The sequence below is a fragment of the Lethenteron reissneri genome, chromosome 67 (assembly GCF_015708825.2).
Source record: "Lethenteron reissneri isolate LAM-NWPU_2019-01 chromosome 67, ASM1570882v1, whole genome shotgun sequence".
Classification (NCBI taxonomy): domain Eukaryota; kingdom Metazoa; phylum Chordata; class Hyperoartia; order Petromyzontiformes; family Petromyzontidae; genus Lethenteron; species Lethenteron reissneri.
The window spans coordinates 4,593,768-4,616,511 of NC_083845.1; the positions used below are offsets into that span (position 1 = coordinate 4,593,768).

The 22,744-nt window shown below is 58.1% G+C and overlaps 1 protein-coding gene across 1 annotated transcript; it reads right to left on the reverse strand.

Moving 5' to 3' along the window:
- Positions 1-1,984: 1,984 nt before the first annotated feature.
- Positions 1,985-19,978, reverse strand: LOC133360075 (centrosome-associated protein 350-like). Its single transcript, XM_061578667.1, is given in 14 exon segments — positions 1,985-2,036; positions 3,585-3,666; positions 3,669-3,817; positions 4,967-5,067; positions 5,616-5,726; positions 6,399-6,954; positions 8,824-9,043; positions 9,732-10,688; positions 12,664-12,812; positions 14,106-14,296; positions 17,146-17,214; positions 18,492-18,956; positions 19,454-19,671; positions 19,923-19,978. Coding segments are annotated over 12 exon segments (2,883 nt in total). The 5' UTR covers positions 18,738-18,956; positions 19,454-19,671; positions 19,923-19,978.
- Positions 19,979-22,744: the final 2,766 nt, after the last annotated feature.

Below are 22,744 nucleotides of genomic sequence, written 5' to 3' on the forward strand. Positions count from 1 at the left end.
GAGACACGGAGCAGGCACAGCGAGAACCGAGAGAAGGAGACAGAATAAAACGGTAGAGTCAAGGGAGACAGCAGTGAGACACATACAGACACAAAGAGAGACACAGAGAGAGAGAGACAGACAGACAAAGGCTGATACAGAGAGAGACAGACAGAGAGAGTCAGACAGAGAGAGAGATAGACAGACACAGAGACACACAGAAAGAGACACAGAGAGACAGACACAGAGAGACAGACACAGAGAAACAAACACAGAGAGACAAACACAGACACACAGAGACACAGACAGACAGATACAGACAGACACAGACGGACACAGACAGAGAGACAGATACAGACAGAGACAGGCAGACAGAGACAGACACAGTGAGAGACAGAGAAACAGAGACACAGAGAAACAGAGACACAGAGAGAGAGACACACAGACAAAGACAGACACAGAGCGAGAGACACACACATACAAAGACGGACACAGACGGACACAGACAGAGAGACAGACAGAGACAGACACACAGAGAGAAACAGACACATACACAGAGACACAGAGAAACAGAGACACAGAGAAACAGGCAGACAGACAGACACAGTGAGAGACAGACACATACACAGAGACACAGAGAAACAGAGACACAGAGACACAGAGAGAGAGAGACACAGACACACACACAGACAAAGACAGACGCAGAGAGAGACACACACATACAAAGACGGACACAGACGGACACAGACAGAGAGACAGACAGAGACAGACACACCGAGAGAAACAGACACATACAGAGAGACACAGAGAAACAGAGACACAGAGAAACAGAGACACAGAGACACAGAGAAACAGACAGAGAGACAGAGACACACACACAGACAGAGAGACACACACAGACAAAGACAGACACAGACAGAGAGACAGAGACAGACACACAGAGAGAAACAGACACATACACAGAGACACAGAGACACAGAGAGACAGAGACACAAAGACACGGAGAGACAGACAGATACAGACAGACACAGACAGACACAGACAGAGAGACAGACAGAGACAGACACACAGAGAGAAACAGACACATACACAGAGACACAGAGAAATAGAGACACAAAGACACAGAGAGAGAGACACACAGAGAGAAACAGACACATACACAGAGACACAGATACACAGAGAGAGAGAGAGAGACACAAAGACGGACACAGACAAAGAGACAGACAGAGACAGACACACAGAGAGAAACAGACACATAAACAGAGAAACAGAGACACAGAGACACAGAGAAACAGAGACACAAAGACACAGAGAGAGAGAGACAGACAAAGACAGACAGAGTGAGAGACACACACATACAAAGACAGACACAGACGGACACAGAAAGAGAGACAGACAGAGACAGACACACAGAGAGAGACAGATGCATACACAGAGAAACAGAGACACAAAGACACAGAGAAACAGAGACACAAAGACACAGAGAAACAGAGACACAAAGACACAGAGAAACAGAGACACAGAGACACAGAGACACAGAGAAACACAGAGAGACAGACAGATACAGACAGACAAAGACGGACACAGATAGAGAGACAGACAGAGACAGACACACAGAGAGAAACAGACACATACACAGAGACACAGAGAAACAGAGACACAAAGACACAGAGAAACAGAGACACAGAGACACAGAGAAACAGAGACACAGAGAGAGAGAGACACATAGAGACACAGAGAGAGAGGCACACAGAGAGACACAGACACATACACAGAGACACAGAGAGAGAGAGAGACACACAGACGGACACAGACAGAGAGACAGGCGCCGTCCACCTTGGAGGGCCCCGACCCCACGGCCTCCGTGCCCTCGTCGGACGTGGCGGTGGCGCCGTGCTCCCTCCCCGCCGCGCGGGACGTGCCCCTCGTGCCGTGCCGCCCCAGCTGTGCCACCTCCTCCACCTCCTCCTCCACCTCCTCTTCCACCTCCTCCTCCACCTCGTCGTCAGTCCACGACTCGCTGGGCAGGCCGGAGGCGGCGCTGCTCTCCGAACGCGCTGAGCGGGAAACGGCGACACGGGCGTCAGGGCGCGTCGGAGGGAGCGGTGGTCGCAAGGAGCGCTCCCCGTTCGACGCGTGGGACTTTCGCGGCCGACATTGTCCACGAGGTTATTTTTAAATCCTTTATATTAAGTTCACTTGCTTGCTTAGGACCGTGCAAATCTTTCGGTCGTTTTTTAACCCACTTCCCGTGATCCAATCGAGCTGACATTTTGCACACAGACTCGTTGTGCGTGACAATGCATTTTCGTGAAAAAAAATTTTCCCAAAATTTTACACTTTTTAGGGAATTTTTTTTAAATATTTAATTACCAATTGTTTAATGCTGCCAGACAATCATCTGACCCATAGGTGGCAGCCATCTCAAGCCAGAGGACGAGAGGACTCTAGCCGCCCCGATGCCACGCATATAAAGGATTTATAGTGAAAAACTTCGTTTTTACGGGTTTACTTGTTTCTTCCCTTCGTCCCGTCGCTCCTCTTCCAAACGTTCGGCAAAGGATCCTAAACCGGTGCTCTTCATTAACTTTCAGAGGAGGAGGGGAGGTGGGGGGGCGATTTTGCCGATAAACTATAGAACTAAAATGTAGATTTACATCATTGGACCTCCTTTGCCAGTACCAAAATATAATAATAGGGTTTTCCCCTTTTCTCTGGCAACAAAACCGAAACCTTTTTACAAGGATTCATGTCTGCATCAACCATAATACTTGCAGTCAAATGCAAACAAAACACACACTATGATAATATATAATGCATTGTCCTTGAAACTGATTGGTCCACACCAAGGGACGGCTTTCTTTTGAGCTTCGACGCAATTGGTGCTCGACCAGAGGACGCCAAAAGGTGTCCACAGCTCAAAGAAAATGCCGCTATCAAAGTAACGAGGGCTCGGGGTGAGCATCTACATCATTAGACCTCCTTTGCCAGTACCACAATAAAATAATAGGGGTTTTCCCCTTTTTCTGGCAACAAAACTGAAACCTTTTTAGAGCACCAATTGGATCGAGGCTCAAAAGAAAGCCATCCCTTGGTGTGGACCAATCAGTTTCAAGGACAATGCCAATATATTATCATCGTGTTTTTTTGTTTGTATTTGACTGCAGGTATTGTGGTTAATGCAGTGACATGAATTCTCGTAAAAAGGTTTCAGTTTTGTTGCCAGAAAAAAGGGGAAAAAACTCTATTATTCTATTATTATAAAATATAGATTTCTTATTTTACCAGGTAAGGCGCCACTCAGCTATAATAACAGAAGCGACCTGGCCACCACAAACGAGAGCTCACAGAACCATCGCGTGGAAATGCACAAGCGGCCAAACTCTCTAAAAACGCGCGATGCCGATTCCAAATGCCAGGAATCGAGCCCAGGCCTCGTCTTGCCGGGAGGCGCGGGCGGTCGGCACCAGCGCCTCCCGGCGTCACCTTGCGCCGTGTTAACGCCACGCGGCGCGGCGTTAATGTCACGCGGTGTTCACGTCACATCACGTGGTGTTCACGTCACGCGGCGGTCGCGCGCCCGGCTCCGTCGAGGAGGTCGCCACCTCTGGAAGACGCCGCCGGTGACTTCTCCGAGCTCTTGCCGTCGGGGAGATCCTCGGCCACGCTCGCGCTGCGCCGACCCCCCTCCTCCTCCTCCTCCTCGTTGGCCGCCGTCGTCGCGTCCTCCTCCACGGAGCTCTCCGATTGGTCGGCGCGCCGGGATCGCGATCGCTCGGAGGCGGGGGAGCGGCCGCGGGGGGCGGCCGTGTCGGCGGAGCTCGAGGCATCGTCGGCCCTGGGAACGGACGCGGCGTCAAACGCCTTGCTCCCGCGATCGAGCGACGGACGCGACTTTCCGATTGGCCGTTGTGGCCGCTAAGGCCGCCCCGTGCGTCGTCTCGCAACGGCCTCGCCCGGCTTGACGTGGGGCAGGGGTGGGGAAGCTTTTGTCTGCCAAGGGCCATTTGGATATTGATAACATCTAGATTTTAAGCTTTCGTGACCGCAAGGATTCATATTCTTGGGGTTTTTCGGTAAAGTCACGTGGGTAAAAAATTAAAATTAATAAAAGTTAAATAAAAAATAAAATTTTATTTTATTTAACTTTTATTAATTTTAATTTTTTACCTACGTGACGTTACCAAAAAAACCCAAGAATATTAATAACATCATTCGCGGGCCATACAAAATGATCAACTTTAAAATTAGCCCGTTATATTTGCTCAAACATTTCATTAACTCGCCCCTAATGTGATGGCTGGAACTGACAAATTATTTCACCCCCTGACGTAAAGAAACCCCAAAGCAGTCACCGATGAAGCTGAATGGAACCCTCAAACGGATACGACTGATCATGGGACCTTCCTTGCCAGCGTCAAAATATAGTAATAGGTTTGATACCTCTTCTTGGTTCTTTCGGTAATAATAAAATAATTCTCAAAACGTTTCGGCCACAACGCAAGCAGCGACAGAGTCTGAATGGATGAATCCATTCAGACTCTGTCGTCTCGACAGACCTGTTCTTCACCTGAGGACGGCTGCTTGCGTTGTGGCCGAAACGTCGTGAGAATTATTTAATGATGTTTTATTTTTACTATTTTATTATTTCCATTCTACGTGACTTTACCGAAAGAACCAAGAAGATGAATCCCTGCAGTCACGAAAGCTTTAAATCGAAGGTTTGATACCCTTTCTGGCAATAAAACAGGAGGTGTAAACATGTCAAAACACCAACACAGAAACCTGTTGCAAGAATTCATTTCTGCGTTGACCACATAAACTCGTGGCGAACAAATGTGGTGAAAGCTTCGTGCAAAACGGGGGGCTTCGTGACACGGGTCAGAGCCCACCCCCCTGCCCCCCCCCCACCTCCTGCCCCCCCCCCCCCCCCGCTAACCCCCCCCCCCCGCTCACCCCCCCCCCGCTAACCCCCCACCCCGCTCACCCCCCACGCTGCTGCCCCCTCCTGGGGCCGTCCGGGGAGCCGCGTGTCGCTGTTGGCGGCGCGGCCCTCGGGGGAAAGGACCTCGCCAACTCCGCCACCTGCTGCACTCACCGCACAAAGACAAAGACGCCCCGTGTAGCCTTAACAGACTGTTGGAGCAAGTGCTGTTAGCGAGCACCTACACACAAAAGACAAAGATGCCCCCGTGTAGCCTCAACAGGCTGTTGGGGCAAGTGCTGTTAGCGAGCACCTACACACAAAGACAAAGATGCCCCCGTGTAGCCTTAACAGGTTGTTGGGGCAAGTGCTGTTAGCGAGCACCTACACACAAAGACAAAGATGCCCCCGTGTAGCCTCAACAGGTTGTTGAGGCAAGTGCTGTTAGCGAGCATCTACACACAAAGAAAAAGATGCCCCCGTGTAGCCTTAACAGGCTGTTGGGGCAAGTGCTGTTAGCGAGCATCTACACACAAAGACAAAGATGCCCCGTGTAGCCTTAACAGGCTGTTGGGGCAAGTGCTGATAGCGGGCACCGACACGCACGGTGCCACCACTGGCGCGATTGTCGGTGCGACTATCGGCACCGCTAGCGCCACCGTCACCGTCACCGCCACCGTCACCGTCATCGCCACCGTCACCGCCGGCGTACCAGCACGTGCTGGGCCCGTGTCTCCTCTAGCTGCCTCTGCGCCTCCATCGCCTCGCGCTCGGCCCGCAGCCTCAGGAGCGCCAGCTCCTGCTCGTGCTGCTGCTGCCGTACCTGGGAAGGGGGGCATGGGGGGTACGGGGGGGGGGGGGTACGGGGGGGGGGTACGGGGTGGGGGGGCATGGGGGGAACCGGCCAATAGTGCGGTCGGTGCAGCGTTAACTCCGGACTTAAAACGCCAAACGGTCAGCAACAAACAGCACCATCAAAGTCGTAAATGGGTGACCGTTATTAGTACAAGGGCTTGGGGAAAAGAGACGATGACGATGGGGAGAAGGGGGGGGGGAGGAGGGAATTCCAAAGTGGATTCTACGAAGTTGTCGAGGTGCGGTCGCGATTCGACTCAAGCGTTCGGTGCGTCGTGTTTTTGGAGGATAACCGATCCCGATGCGCGCGCACGACTCCGCGTCGGCGTGCAATCGACCTGCCGGCAACAACCCAAGACCTCCTGCATACCGGGCGAGGTAGTTAACATCTTGACTTGAAGCTTTCGTGACTGCAGGAATTATCATTCAATCGATTTTCTTTCTCCGTGACTTTACCGAAAGAACCACAAAGAGTTCGCATCTCGTCACATTGGTGCCCCTATAGACCCGGGGCGAGAAAACGTCGGGGATTGTGGTCTGCGCTGTGCTAAAGTCGCCGGACCCCTTAACCACGACACAAAACCGCGACTCGCACGCAACCGTCGCGTGCGACGCAGGGGTCAGGGGTCGGGGGTCACACCTTGAGGACCTGCGCCAGGGACACGGTCTCCTGCTGCGCCAGCGCGACCCCGCGGGCGCGCTCCACCGCCCCCAGCTGATGCGCCGACTCCTCCACCGCCTGCAGCAGCTGCAGCTCGGCCGCCAGCCGCTGCGACAGCCCCCAGGGGGAGCTCCGTGCCGGGCCCCACGGCTCCTGCTGCTGCTGCCCACCGCCGCCCTCCCACCCGAGCCGCCCCCTTTCCTCGCGCGGTGGGGAGGGGGCGGAGAGGACCGGAAGCCCGTCCCGCATGCCGCTCGCAACCTCCTCCGCCCCTTCCTCCTCCAGGTCGGGCGAAATCGTTGAAGTCTTCCGTCGGCGACCTCCGACCCCGTCCGTCCACGCGCGAGGAGAGACCCGCCCTGCCGGGCCCCGGACTGGCGAGGGGAGCGCAGGCTCAGGGGGCGACGCCAGGCCGCCCGCGTCGTCGTCCTTCTCGCCGGCGGAGTTCGCCGGCGGGGGGGGTCCCTCCGCGGGGGGCACCGGCCGCTCCCCTGTGCCGCTGCCGATTCCTTGCCGATCGGCACCGTCCGGAGACCTGGCAGGGCGAGGGTCAGGGTCACGGCGCAGAGCCAGAACCGGTGCCAAAATTCGTCCAAGCTCTGCGGTCCTATTTATATAGGCGCCACGGTGGCTGGGAGATGTTAACTACCTCGCCTGGTACGCAGGAGGTCGTGGGTTCGATCCCGACCCTGACACCTGCTGCTGTATATTTGGAGTTTGCGTGTCTCTCTCATCATCATCATCACGGTGGCTGGGAGATGTTAACTACCTCGCCTGGTGTGCAGGAGGTCGTGGGTTCGATCCCGACCCTGACGCCTGCTGCTGTATATTTAGAGTTTGCGTGTCTCTCTCTCATCATCATCACGGTGGCTAGGAGATGTTAACTACCTCGCCTGGTACGCAGGAGGTCGTGGGTTCGATCTCGACCCTGACGCCTACTGCTGTATATTTGGAGTTTGCGTCTCTCTCTCTCTTACCCGGAGTCGTGTGGATTTGTCTCCGGGTCCTCCGGTTTTTTATCTCTCCACGTTTAAAATCAACGTCACGCGTTCAGAGCATGTGGCTGCCGCTATAAATTTCCACACGATTATGATGAGCCACTTCGCTCAGCTATCATTCGTGATAGCCAGGTCGCTTCTCAAACCGATCTATTTCACTCAGTGGGTCCTTAGCTGGTAAAATAAACAAATATGTAAGTCAGTTTTTGTACCAGTTGAAAGGGTAAAAACCTACTACTATATTTTGCCTACTGGTAAAGGAGGTCTCATAGTGTAAATGCTTACCCCGAGCTCTCAATACTCTGATAGTGCGCTGTCTTTGAGATGTACGCCTTTTGGCGTCATCTGGTCCAACACCAATGGAGACTAGGCTCTAAGAAAAGCTGTCTCGGGTGTGGACCAATCAACTTCAAGGACAGTGCATATCATTATCATCATCAGAGTTGTTTCTTTTTGTTTGCATTTTGACAGCTTGTGTTGTGGTTATTGCTAACATGATCCCTTGTATAAAGGTGTCAGTTTTGTACCAGTTGAAAGGGTGAAAACCAATTACTATGCAAGTTTCTATTCAGTGAATGTTTAGACACGCGTGAATGAGAACGCGCACTTCAGAGAGGTCCCCATCCTCGCCAGAGGTCGCAACCGGGTACCCGATACCCGTACCCGTACCCGGCCGGGTACGGGTACGGGTAGCCGTTTGCGACCCTGGTGCGGCCGGGTACGGGTACGGGTAGGCCGTGAGTCACTGGTGAGTCACCGTTTGTCACTCATTTCGGGTAGGGAATGGGTACCCGTACCCGGCTGGGTACGGGTACCCGACAGGCACGAGGGGTAGCCACTGCCCCCCACAGGTTCCACAATGACGACAGGTCAACTCGGCGCAGCGCTCCGTTTCTGTCGTGCGGGCCCTTCGCCCACGGCGCATAGTTTTTTTCACGGTGTGAACTGGATGCGACGCGACCGAGCCAACGGGGGGTAATAAGCGGTCGTGATACGGCCGCCTCGGCGGGGCGTCGTCAGCAGCACTGGGATGCTGCTGGATGCTTCTAGATGCTACCCGCGGCCTGCATACTCCGCATCTCACGCATCACCGCGGACTGCGCCTTACCCCCTACGTTATATACGTTATTCATTAGAACGCGATTTTATCCACTAAGCAGTGTTCTTCAGGAACGCAACCACTACCAACCACCGCCTTCTAGCAGAACACGACCATACATTCTCTCACCGCCTCCCTTCCCTCTCCTCCTCTCTCTGACCAAACACCCCGTTCCCCACCCCTCCACCGTTTCGTGAGCGACGCAGCGAGGCCAAACCCCTTTCCCCCACACCGTGCGCGCGGGGTCTCGGGGCCTCGTCGTCCGCGCGACAAAAGGTCACCACCGCCACCCGCCTTGCCGGCTCACCGAGGGGCCGACGGCGGCGCCGTCACCGCCGGTGCCGCCCCGAAGCTCGTGCACGCCGTGCCGGAGGAGGAGGCGAAGCTGTCCTCGTCGTACGTGTCCACGGAGCGCTGCCCGGGCGACTCCGCTCCGCGACTCTCCTCCTCCTGCTCCTCCTGTTCCTCCTGCTCCTCCGCCTTCTCCACGTCTGCGATATCCACGTCGTCGCGGCCACCGCCGCGTCCTGAATATTGCAGGTGGGGCGGGCCACAGCCGTAGGCAATTCCACAGGGCCGGTGACTCGCAGTGGCCACACGGCACTGCCTCCCATCGCACGACCGTGAGCCCCGGTAAACCCGCCCGCATCCGGCGTCCGGTTGCCGAACGAACACGCGCCCATTCCGCGCACGAAGTGCTCGCCACAAACGGACCGCAACACCCTCGGACCCGATCTCGTCAAGAAAGCGTAAACCATCGTCACGCGAACTCCGCTCATCCTCGCAAGCAGCGGATTTTGGCTGGCCGTCAAACAAAGACGGTCTCCGCATCGAGCGCTTTTAGATGCGCCTCTGCGGCCGTCTGGAATGCGATGTTAGGAAGCCTCTTTTTGAGTCATCTACGTCGAAAACTCATTTCTTTAGAACTGCTTTTTGTGTTCAGTTTGTTGTTCTATCCCCGCACCTCCGATTAGCACGCTTGGCTACGTACGGTGTGAAACAAGTTCAACACACATACATCATCACTGTCATCATCGATCGATCAACTGCTGGATCAAGGCCTCGCCAAGCCCTTAGCGAGCAGCACCTAATCAGGCAGGCACGGCACACGAGGGTGGTATGGCCAGCACCACACCCGGCCGTCTTTGTATCCCCAATGGCGCCGACGCCCCCTTCCTGCCACGGGCCCCCCCCCCCGCCACCCCCCTTCCTTACCGGTCTCCACGACCGGCGCCGCGCCGGCCGACGGGCCCAGGCCTGCCGGCGCCCCGTGCCGCCGCACGTAGATGGCGATGGCGCTGTTGGGACTGCCCCTCGCCAGCTCCTCCCAGGCCGGCGCCGCCGCCTCCGCCCGGGGCATCGCGCAGAAGTCGACCTCGGCGAGCCGCGACGCCAGCGACGGGGGCGGCCGGGGCGGCCGTGGGGCGGCTCCGGATCCGTCGAGCCGCTCCCGCCGGTCCGGCGGGGACGGCGACCTGGGCCGGGTCGTCGGCCACTGCGGCCGCTCGTCGTCGTCGTCGTCGGACAGCTCCCCCTCGCTCAGCAGGGGCCCCTCGCTCAGCGAGCCCGGGCTGTCGCTCAGAATCGACGACCGCTCCCCGCCGTGGTCGCGCGCTCCGCCGCCGTCGCCGCCGCCGCTGTCACCGCCGTCGGCGGGGTGCGACGGGCCGGGCCGCTGCGATGCGGCGGACCAGGAGGCCGCGTGCCGTAGCGGGGCGGGCCCCAGCGAGCGGTCGGCGAGGCGGCGCACGATGGCCGCCACGCGTTCCTCGTAGCTCGACGGCGGCGCGGCGGCCGAGGTCCCGGCGGGGCCAACCGCGGACCCCGGCAGGTCCCCCACGAACACCGCGTGCCCGTCCGGCGGGAAGCCGCCCGTCCAAAACGCCGGCGCCGCCTCGCCCTCTCGGCGGCGCTCGCCGCCGGCCCCCAGCATCTCCCGCACGCGGGCGCCGAAACGGTCGCCGGGCGACGCGGGCGACGCGGGCCCCCCCCCCCGTGCGCCGTCCGTGAAGTCCGTGCGCAGGTCCTCCAGGCCCAGGCCGCGGCCGGGGCCCTCCGGCTCGGCGGGGACGGAGCGGGCGAGGGCGGCCGCGGCGGCGGGCGACAGGAGGCCGACTCCGGCGAGGCGGCGCGTCTCCTCCTCCACGCGCAGCGACAGCGACGCGGCGGCGGCTACGGGCGGCGAGGTCGCACGCGCGAGACAAAGGTCGCTCCTGTGTAGACTTTTTACCCCCCCTCCGCGTTTAGAATCGACGCAGAGTATTCGTCCGCAATACATTTGCGCGCGGTGATAAGCCAGATAAGTCGAGCTGTCATTCGTGATAACCAGGTCACTTATGAAAAAGAGATTCATAGCTGATGGGGCCTTGCTTGGTAAAATGTCAGTTTATAGTTTAGATTAGCCTGCAACAGGCTATTATTGCCTGTTGATTCACCCCTCGGTTGGCTACGTACGGAGCGAGGGAAGTTCAACATATTGTACACACATACTGCCCATAGACTAACACTAATTATAGACTCAACAATGCCCATAGACTAACACTGCCCATAGACTAAACACTACCCATAGACTAACACTAACTATAGACTCAACACTGCCCATAGACTCAACACTGCCCATAGACTAACACTGCCCATAGACTAACACTGCCCATAGACTCAACACTGCCCATAGACTAACACTACCCATAGACTAACACTGCCCATAGACTAACACTGCCCATAGACTCAACACTGCCCATAGACTAACACTGCCCATAGACTAACACTGCCCATAGACTAACACTGCCCATAGACTAACACTGCCCACAGACTCAACACTACCCACAGACTCAACACTGCCCACAGACTAACACTGCCCACAGACTAACACTGCCCATAGACTAACACTGCCCATAGACTAACACTACCCACAGACTCAACACTACCCATAGACTCAACACTGCCCATAGACTCAACACTACCCATAGACTCAACACTACCCATAGACTCAACACTACCCATAGACTCAACACTACCCATAGACTCAACACTACCCATAGACTCAACACTGCCCATAGACTCAACACTACCCATAGACTCAACACTACCCATAGACTCAACACTACCCATAGACTCAACACTACCCATAGACTCAACACTACCCATAGACTCAACACTACCCATAGACTCAACACTACCCATAGACTCAACACTGCCCATAGACTCAACACTGCCCATAGACTAATACTACCCACAGACTCAACACTGCCCATAGACTCAGCGCTGCCCAAAGACTCAACACTAACCATAGACTCAACACTACCCATAGACTCAACACTACCCATAGACTCAACACTGCCCATAGACTCAACACTACCCATAGACTCAACACTGCCCATAGACTCAACACTGCCCATAGACTCAACACTGCACCATAGACTAAACACTGCCCATAGACTCAACACTGCCCATAGACTCAACACTGTCCATTGACTCAACACTGCCCATAGACTCAACACTGCCCATAGACTCAGCACTACCCAAAGACTAACACTAACCATAGACTCAACACTGCCCATAGACTCAACACTGCCCATAGACTCAACACTGCCCATAGACTCAACACTGCCCATAGACTCAACACTGCCCATAGACTCAACACTGCCCATAGACTCAACACTGCCCATAGACTCAACACTGTCCATTGACTCAACACTGCCCATAGACTCAACACTGCCCATAGACTCAGCACTACCCAAAGACTAACACTAACCATAGACTCAACACTGCCCATAGACTCAACACTGCCCATAGACTCAACACTGCCCATAGACTCAACACTGCCCATAGACTCAACACTGCCCATAGACTCAACACTGCCCATAGACTCAACACTGCCCATAGACTCAACACTGCACCATAGACTCAACACTACCCATAGACTCAACACTACCCATAGACTCAACACTGCCCATAGACTCAACACTGTCCATTGACTCAACACTGCTGATAGACTCAACACCGCACCGGCGATTAGTGCGGTTGGCTACGTACGGTGCGAGAGGACTTCAACGCACTGCACACACATCCAGCTACCCAATCTCCGTCGTGCCGCCCACGTGGTCCTCTTGCGTGGCTAACACCGCCGGCGAGCCGGGGGCCTCACCGCGAATGGCGGCGATCCGCGCCAGCTGCCCGCCGATGATCGCCGGGGACGCCGCCGCCGCCGTTTCCGCCGCCGTCGCCGCGCCGGTGCCCGGGGCTCCAGACTCCTTCCCCGGCGTCCCCGCCAGCGCCAGCCGGTCTCCGCCGGACCTGGTGGGCACGCGCCCCGCACGCGGTTGGTCACCGTGGGCGCGCCGCCGCGTGTGACCGCGTGGGGAGAGGGGGCTAAACGCTCGCGCGGCGCTGTCGGGATGCGCTTCTGCGGCCGTCTGGAACGCGAAGACCGAGGCTTCGTGGGGCGGCTGGGCCTAGAGGAGGATTCTCCAGGACGGGCAGTTTCGTGCGTCACTCACCGTGTTTGTATGTGTGTGCGTGTGTGTGTTTCTGTGTCTTTTGGTGTATCGGTGTGCGGTGTGCGTGTGTCTGTAACAGCACTTGCACTAACATTGTCTCACGCAAACTCCGGTCATCCTCGTCGCAGCTTTTGGCTGGCTGATCACCGCATCGCGCACTTTCAGATGCGCTTCTGCGTGCCGTCTGGAGCACTCTTCCTTCCGATGAAGGAAGAAAGTTGACGTGAACGCACGCTGCAGGCAGTGCTGGATTATCGTAGTAGCACAAGTAGCTACATGTGTAGTAGCTACATGTGTAGTAGCTACATGTGTAGTAGCTACATGTGTAGTAGCTACATGTGTAGTAGCTACATGTGTAGTAGCTACGGGCCCCGCACTTTCAAGGGCCCCGCATGAAATGCTTTCAAGCTATCAACTCCGGTTCAGCGATTCCACATTTGCTCTATTACTATACTACTATACCGCCTTCAATTTTTATGAGCGACTGGGTGTTTAAGCTTAGCGATTTGTCATATTATCTGGCTGTGTAGCAAATGAAAAAATACAATTACTTTACTAGGGCTCCTTTATAACATATGCTACAGGCCCTGCACTAGCTTAATCTGCCACTGGCTTCTCACACCTTTTCAACAACCAATGTGTCGGAGTCGTTAAACAAACATACATCCATAAACGGGCGTGGCACAGGCTAGACAAGAGATGGGCTGATGCGGTACAGGAGCATGTGGACCTGAGTGGACTCGCCGAGTATGTTCGTGACGGACGGCACGGCTGGGCAGTTAGGAGGCAGTCGCCCACCAACAACAGCGGAGGGCGGAGGAGCGACGCTCACAACAACGAGCGGAGCGCCGGGGCAGATAAAACATGGCGAGTTGGCATAGTGGGAACCACCAGTTGTGCATCTGCACCACCTGGTCAGCCAACCCATGGCACCTGGGTCTGTCCCATGACCCACTTGCCAGCCGTAATCCTTTGACCCTTCACACGGCCTCGAGGTGCACCTAGCCTGGCACAATCGGCGAACGGCGGCCGTTTGTCGCCGCGTGCGTGTGTTGAGTGGCGGCCGCGTGCCGAGCTCTTGTGCACTCACCCGGCTGGTGGGCTCGTGGCGTCGCCAGCAGAGTCCCCCTCCCCCTGTTCCTCATCCTCCTCCTCATCATCCTCCTCATCATCCTCCTCATCGTCGTCCTCCGGGCTGCTGGAGGTCACGGGAGGACGCGAGTCCCCGTCCTGCTGCTTCCTTCTCGGCCTCTCCTCCGAGATCTCGGGCAGCAGCCGCCTCTGCGAACAGCAACGCGGCAAGACACTGAAGCACAGAGCACGGGCAGGAGCAGCAGCAGCTGTAGTGGCAGCAACAGCAGCAGCAGCAGCAACAGCGGTGGAAGTAGCAACGACAGCAGCGGCAGCAGTAACAACAGCAGCAGTGACAGCATCAGCAGTGGTAGCAGCAGTGGCAGCAGCAGCAGCAGCAACAGCAGTGGAAGTAGCAACGAAAGCAGCGGCAGCAGTAACAACAGCAGCAGTGACAGCATCAGCAGCGGTAGCAGCAGTGGCAGCAGCATCAGTGGCTGCGCCGGTCTGGTAGTCAAAGGACAGAGAGCACTTCCCATGTAGACCAGTGGTTCTCACAGCGCTGTGGTTCTCACCAGGCGAGGTACTGAACATCTCGGTGGTTCTCACCACGGCGCTGCAACGCAACACAGTCGGACACCCGACAAAATTACCCATCAGCCACCAGCCCAGAGATGGAATAAAGTGTGCGTGGCCATTGCCCGTGGTGGCTTGTGTCTGCCCATCATACGGCCTTGTGGAACCCGAGTCGAGGTGTCGATCGCGTCGATTCTGCCCACAGTCGATCCGACACCCATGCCGAGAGCATCGATTCATCAGCGGGGGTTGATTGCCGCCGCGTCAATACGTTGGCAGGCGATCCGTGGATCGACCAATCCCATTGGTTGGGTGCGGCAGTCGTGCCCGCTGTTTTTGATCGGCCGATATCTAAGCGATCGGCGATTCGCTCGCAAGTTCGTTTTCATCGCACGACCAATCAAGTCCTTTCCCCATCGTTTCAAACTGCCGCTCCGGGAGATACGAGAACTATTCTTGTTGCCCACACAATGCACGAGCTTGGATACGGGCTGGTTTGGCTGATGCAGCTCCTTACGATAAAAATTTCCCTCCCTTTATTACTGCTAATCCTACTTCCTCGCCTTAATCACCACTAATCCTACGTAATACACGAGAATAATATGAATTTGAGACCCCCCCCACCACCACCACCTACACATTCCACAAGGAGTGACTAATCCCATATCTGCATTTTCCATCAATATGCTTAATTCCGGTGTTGATATGTAAACTTCTTTGTCAAGGCGCTTTCCTCCCCCCGACCCAGCTGAAACATACGCTGCCAAGCTTGGCGGTGTTCATGGGACGCTGTCTTTCTGACAGCTCTGTTCTTCACCTGAGGACTGCTACTTGCGTTGTGGCCGAAACGTCGTGAGAATTTAAATTTTATGATGTTTAATTTTTATTATTTTATTATTTCCCTTCTACGTGACTTTACCGAAAGAACCAAGAAGATGAATGCCTGCAGTCACGAAAGCTTTAAATCGAAAGATGGTAAGCCACTTCGTTGAGCGGCTATCACTTGTGACAGCCAAGTCGCTTCTGAAAAAAAACTAGGTAGCAGCTCAGCGGAGCCTTACCTGGGGTCAAACAAAAATGGTAAGGTAAGGGTCCCCCCCCCCCCCCCCCCCGCTTAGCTGTGTAGCTATTTTTCAGACGCGACCACCTGCCCATCGCACATGACAGCTCGACGAAGGGTGGCGGCTTCTCGTCGTCGCGGGCAATTTCGCAGCGGCAGAAAAATACTCGGTGGACGCGCGTCGATTCTGAAATGGAGGGAAAAACCGGAGGATCCAGAGTAAAAAAAGAATCCACGCGACCATAGGGAGAGAGAACACGGAAACTCCAAATATACAGGCATCGTCGGGGTCGAACCCACGACCTCCTGTATACCAGGCGAGGTAGTTAACATCTCGGTGACGAGACGCTAACTACCTCGGTGCGCTGTGACGGAGCGCCGTGACGGAGCCCTGTGACGGAGCTCTGTGGCGGAGCGTCGTGACGGAGCGCCGTGACGGAGCTCCGTGACGGAGCTCTGTGACGGAGCGCCGTGATGGAGCGCCGTGACGGAGCGCCGTGACGGAGCGCCGTGACGGAGCGCCGTGATGGAGCGTCGTGACGGAGCCCTGTGACGGAGCTCCGTGACGGAGCGTCGTGACGGAGCGCCGTGACGGAGCCCTGTGACGGAGCTCTGTGATGGAGCGCCGTCACGGAGCGCCGTCACGGAGCGCCGTGACGGAGCGCTGTGACGGAGCTCTGTGACGGAGCGCTGTGATGGAGCGTCGTGACGGAGCCCTGTGACGGAGCTCTGTGACGGAGCGTCGTGACGGAGCACCGTGACGGAGCCCTGTGACGGAGCTCTGTGACGGAGCGCTGTGATGGAGCGCCGTCACGGAGCGCCGTCACGGAGCGCCGTGACGGAGCGCTGTGACGGAGCTCTGTGACGGAGCGCTGTGATGGAGCGTCGTGACGGAGCCCTGTGACGGAGCTCTGTGACGGAGCGTCGTGACGGAGCGCCGTGACGGAGCCCTGTGACGGAGCTCTGTGACGGAGCGCTGTGATGGAGCGCCGTCACGGAGCGCTGTGACGGAGCTCTGTGACGGAGCGCTGTGATGGAGCGCCGTCACGGAGCGCCGTCACGGAGCGCCGTGACGGAGCGCTGTGACGGAGCTCTGTGACGGAGCGCTGTGATGGAGCGTCGTGACGGAGCCCTGTGACGGAGCTCTGTGACGGAGCGTCGTGACGGAGCGCCGTGACGGAGCGCCGTCACGGAGCGCCGTCACGGAGCGCTGTGACGGAGCTCTGTGACGGAGCGCTGTGATGGAGCGTCGTGACGGAGCCCTGTGACGGAGCTCTGTGACGGAGCGTCGTGACGGAGCGCCGTGACGGAGCGCTGTGACGGAGCTCTGTGACGGAGCGCTGTGATGGAGCGTCGTCACGAAGCTCTGTGACGGAGCTCTGTGATGGGAATTTCTGGACAGGGAAACAGGAAGTGCCGTCACCAGGAAGTCGTCGCGTGCCGCGTGGTCGAGGGGCGCCGCCGTGAAGGTGCTCGCCAGGTCCACTTTGTCCTGCTCACACACGGCGTACACACACAGTGTATACACAGTGTACACACACAGTGTACACACACACACAGTATGTACACACACAGTGTACACACACACACAGTATGTACACACACACAGTGTACACACACAGCGTACACACACACAGTATGTACACACACAGTGTACACACACACACAGCGTACACACACACACACAGCGTACACACACACACACAGTGTACACACACACAGTGTACACACAGTGTACACACACACACAGTGTACACACAGTATGTACACACACAGTGTACACACAGTATGTACACACACAGTGTACACACACACACAGCGTACACACACACAGCGTACACACACACACACAGTTTACACACAGTGTACACACAGCGTACACACACACAGTGTACACACAGCGTACACACACACAGTGTACACACAGTGTACACACACACACAGTGTACACACACAGTGTACACACATAGTGTACACACACACACAGCGTACACACACACACAGTGTACACACAGTGTACACACACACACAGCGTACACACAGTGTACACACACACACAGCGTACACACACACACAGTGTACACACACACACAGTGTACACACAGTGTACACACACACACGGCGTACACACACACAGTGTACACACACACACAGTATGTACACACACAGTGTACACACACACACAGCGTACACACACACACACAGCGTACACACACACAGTTTACACACAGTGTACACACACACACAGCGTACACACAGTGTACACACACACACAGTGTACACACACACACAGTGTACACACACACACAGCGTACACACACACACACAGCGTACACACATACAGTTTACACACAGTGTACACACACACACAGTGTACACAGTGTACACACACACAGTTTACACACAGTGTACACACACACAGTGTACACACACACACAGCGTACACACAGCACACACACACAGTGTACACACAGCACACACACACAGTGTACACACACACAATGTACACACACACAGTGTACACACACACACAGTGTACACACAGTGTACACACGCACAGTATATACACAGTGTACACACGCACAGTACACACACAGTGTACACACACACTGTACACACACAGTGTACACACAGCACACACGGTGTACACACACAGCGTACACACACAGCGTACACACAGCACACACACACTAAACACAGCGTACACACTAAACACAGCGTACACACAGCACACACACAGTAAACCTCCCTCTCGCCCGTGCACCTCACCTTGCCACCAGGTGCCCTCCGACCGCCATTGCCGTCGCTCTTCTTGTTGCCGCCACCACCACCACCGCTACTGGCGGCGGTGGTGGTGGCGGCGGCGGTGGTGGTGGCGGTGGTGCTGGCGACCGCCGCCTGGCGCTGGGCCACGTAGAGCTCCCGCAGGCGCCGGCTCCTCAGCTCAGAGGCGGCGCGGCGGGCGGCTCGGTCGCGCGCCGCCGCCCGCCGCTGCTCGGCGCCGCGCCGCGCCATGTAGCACCGCACCTCCTCCGCGTCATAGTGACGCCGCTTCTCCCGCTGCGCCGGCGCCGCGCTCTGCTGCTGCTGCTGCTGGCGCTGTTGCTGCTGCTGCCGTGACGTCGGCCGCAGCGACGTCCGCGTCGCTGCGGGCGCCGGTGCCGCCGGTGCCGCCGATGCCGGCGGCGCCAAACCCCAAGGTCCCGGTACGTGGGCGTCTCTGCTCCTAGAGCGCTGCGCGATAAACGTGCGATTAATGTAGAGTACGCGCGCGTGCGTGTGTGCGTGTTGAACTTCTTTCGCGCCGTACGTAGCCAACCGTGCGAGCTGCCAATGACAATCTGCGTGCTCGGCGTTGCGCAGTCGCAACAGAGCCGTGGCCGAGAACGATCTCGCCGCGGTTGCGAGATGTCAACCACCTCGCCCGGCACGCAAGAGATCGTGGCTTCGAACCCCGACTCTTGACGTTTTTGACCTCGAAGCAAACACCGCGACGGCGATTGCTGTCGTCGCTTTGATTCTGAGTCGTTTGCAAAGGCCCGGTTTACGAATGTCGGCCGCGCAGGTCTGGTGACCACGCCGACGGGAGAGGAGAGAACGTTCCTCCGGCTACGCTCGAGCGGTTCCCCGTCACGAAGGCGGTTCCTGTCCGCGCCGCCTGCGCTGCCACGGCAGCAAGCGCCAGCTCGTTAGAATCTCATCGGGGGGGACGGGGATGGGGGGATCGGTACCGATGACGCCGAGACGCCGGGACGGCCCCTCTTGCCGGGCGGACGACGCTCGCCGCTGCCCCCTTCCCCGTGGCCCTCGCCTCCCTCGGCCTTCCTCTTCGGGGAGGTCCCGTGCTGCACTGCGGCCTCCTCCTCTCCGTCGTCGGCCCGCGCCCGACCCCTGACCTCGGGCACCGATCGAGGGGGCGCCGGGCGCGAGGACGGGGGCACGCTGGCTTCTACGCGCCGTCGGGAGAAGCGAGAGAGAGAGGGCGAGAGAGAGCGGTGGACGCGGGTGAGCCATCGTGCGAACGGAGAGAGTGGCGATCGAGCGAGCGTGTGCTTGAGCGAGCGAGCGTGCGACGGAGTGAGTGGGCGATTGAGCGAGCGGTGCTTGAGCGAGCGAGCGTGCGACGGAGTGAGTGGGCGAGCGAGCGAGCGTGTGCTTGAGCGAGCGAGCGAGCAGGTAAGCGGTGTAGTTCAGGCTCACCCTCGTCGACTCGCAGGTCGCTGACTGTGAGCGGCTCCTCTGCGACGTCTCCCTCCCACCCGCGTCGCCACTTTCCCAGCTCCCCGTCGCGACTGGCCGATCTCCGGGCCCCTCCGGCTCCCCGCAGCGGCGAGGGCCGTCCCCCGTGGTAGCTGGACGTCCCGGCCGGGACGCCCTGCGGTAACGAGAAGGAGGCAGGCGAAGGCCGAGACTTTCTGGGACGACTGGGCCTAGAGAGGGCTTCTCTGGGACGGGCCTTTGGCGTGCGTCCCTCACCGCGTTTGTGAATGTGTGCGCGTTTGCCGTGCCGGCCTTCATAGGTGCTGCTCGCTAACAGCATTTGCCCCAACAATCTGTTGAAGGCTATATGGGGGATCTTTGTCTCTGCTCTATACACACACCAAAGATCCCCCGTATAGCCTTAACAGACTGTAGGGGCAAGTGCTGTTAGCGAGCACCTATGAAGGCCAGAACGGTACACGAGGGGGTGGGTGGCCAGCACCACGCCCGATCGCCTTTGTCTCCCAAGTGGTGATGTTTACACACCGCACCAGGTACTCATTTGAGGCTGAGTCGACCTAGGGGAGGCCCGGGACCGGTTCAGATAATCGTCACTGGTGTTGGCCGTGAGCAGAAATCGAACCCGGGTTGCCGGGTTCATAGCGCAGCGCGCTAACTGCTACACTACCGCTACACACACACACACGTACACACACACACACGTACACACACACACACACACGTACGTACCGTCCGTGGGGGGCTCCTTCTCCGCGCGGCTGGGGTCGTGGGTCGCGGGTCCCAGCAGGGCCCGCACAGCCTCGCTCCGTCGCGCCACGACGACGTGGTGATGATGCGCGACCCTGGCAGGCGCACAACAAGCAACGTCGTCGTCACCTCCTCGTCCTCGCCGCTCGCGACGCCGCCCACCGTCGCAGCGTCATCGTCGACGATGCTCCGGCCGCCCCTGTCCACCCTCCCCCCCCCCCCCCAACCACCCGGGGTCGAGGCAGCTGCTCGACCGGGGCGCCTGGACAGGATCCCCGTTCGCGATCGTAGGTGAAAGAACCCGGCGGAAACTTCGGAGGAGAAAACGGAGCGGCGTGCTGCGTGCGACGCAGTGGTGGGGGGGGAGACGCTCACAGACTCTTCGCTGTTGTGAACACGGCCGCCGAGGGGGAGGGGCGTGGGGCCCAAAGACACAAACGCCAAGCGGCCTGCGACGAACGGCACCAGTGTCGAAGTTGTGACAGGTAAGAGTGCAAACGGGCGTCTATGAATTGAGCGAGGTTATGGTCAACAGAGTTGGGGAAAGGCGATGATGGTGGTGGTGATGGTGATGGGAAGAATCAGAGAGAGGAGTGAGGGGGCCTGCAGTGTGGTGAGTCGTGGATATTTGGGGTGAGTGTGTAAGTGGTTGGGTGTGTGAGTGATAGCGTGACTGAATGTGGTGCGTGTGTGAGTGGAGTGTGCGGAGTGAATGTGCGAGCGAGTGTGCGAGTGTGCGAGCGAGTGTGCGAGTGAGTGAGCGAGTGTGCGAGCGAGTGTGTGAGTGAGCAAGTGAGCGAGTGTGCGAGTGAGTGAGCGAGCGAGTGTGTGAGCGAGTGTGCGAGTGAGCGAGCGAGTGTGCGAGCGTGTGTGCGAGTCAACGAGTTGTTGTGACCTGCAGTGTGGTGGTGGTTTCGACGAAACAGTCTGGTATCAACCAAGTCCTCAACTTGGAAGGAGGAGGAACTTCTACCTGCAATCTGTGCATCTGATGTAACTCCCAATATGCTGGCGGGATGCTCATTCACGGAGACGCCCCACGGCATCGCTCACTGGGCGACTGGGCATTGTGAACTCTTCACGGCGGCACCGTTACGCGGCGCTGCCACCCAGGCCGCAACCCGGGGCAGCCGGGCCAGTTGGCTCGACGCGGGGGCGGTCGGGCGACGCCGACATATTCACCGAGATCCGGCGCCAGCGTCGCGCGGGCGGTGCCGAGACGCTAACGGCCTCGCCCGCGCGCAGGAGGTCGCGGGCTCGCTGGTTCGATCCCGACGAAACTCGCCGCAAGCGATGCCCCCCCCCCCACGCGCCACCCACAGCCCCCCCACGACGCCGACCCCCGGGGCGGGGGCGACTCGGGCCCGGCGTTGGCGGGCGAGTTAATCGCGGGGCGTCGCGTGCGGTCGCGCCGCGCGTTCCGTCACGCGGAGCGCCAAACCTCGCTATACGCACGAGGAGGAGGGGGGGGGGCAGGTGAGGTTGGGGGGAGGGTGGTGGGGGACGTGGGGCACGCCCATCACTGGGCCGCTCCATCCATCAGACACGGAAGCGAATTGAATTGGATTCCTGTCGGGACGCGGAGAGAGAGGGCAGAGGGGAGAGCGAGGGGAGAGCGAGGGGGAGAACGAGGGGAGAGCGGGGGAGAGCGGGGGGGAGAGCGGGGGGAAGAACGAGGGGAGAGCGGGGGGAGAGCGGGGGTAGAGCGGGGGGAGAGCGGGGGGAGAGCGGGGGGAGAGCGAGGGGAGAGCGGGGGAGAGCGGGGGGAGAGCGGGGGAAGAGCGACGGGGGAGAGCGAGGGGAGAGCGAGGGGAGAGGCGGGGGAGAGCGAGAGGGGAGAGCGGGGGAAGAGCGAGGTGGAGAGCGAGGGGAGAGCGGGGGGAGAGCGGGGGAGAGCGAGGGGAGAGCGAGGGAGAGGCGGGGGGGAGGAGGCGGGGGGAGAACGAGGGGAGAGCGAGGGGAGAGCGGGGGGGAGAGCGGGGGGAGAGCGAGGGGAGAGCGGGGGGGAGAGCGAGGGGAGAGCGGAGAGCGGGGAGAGCGGGGGAGAGCGGGGG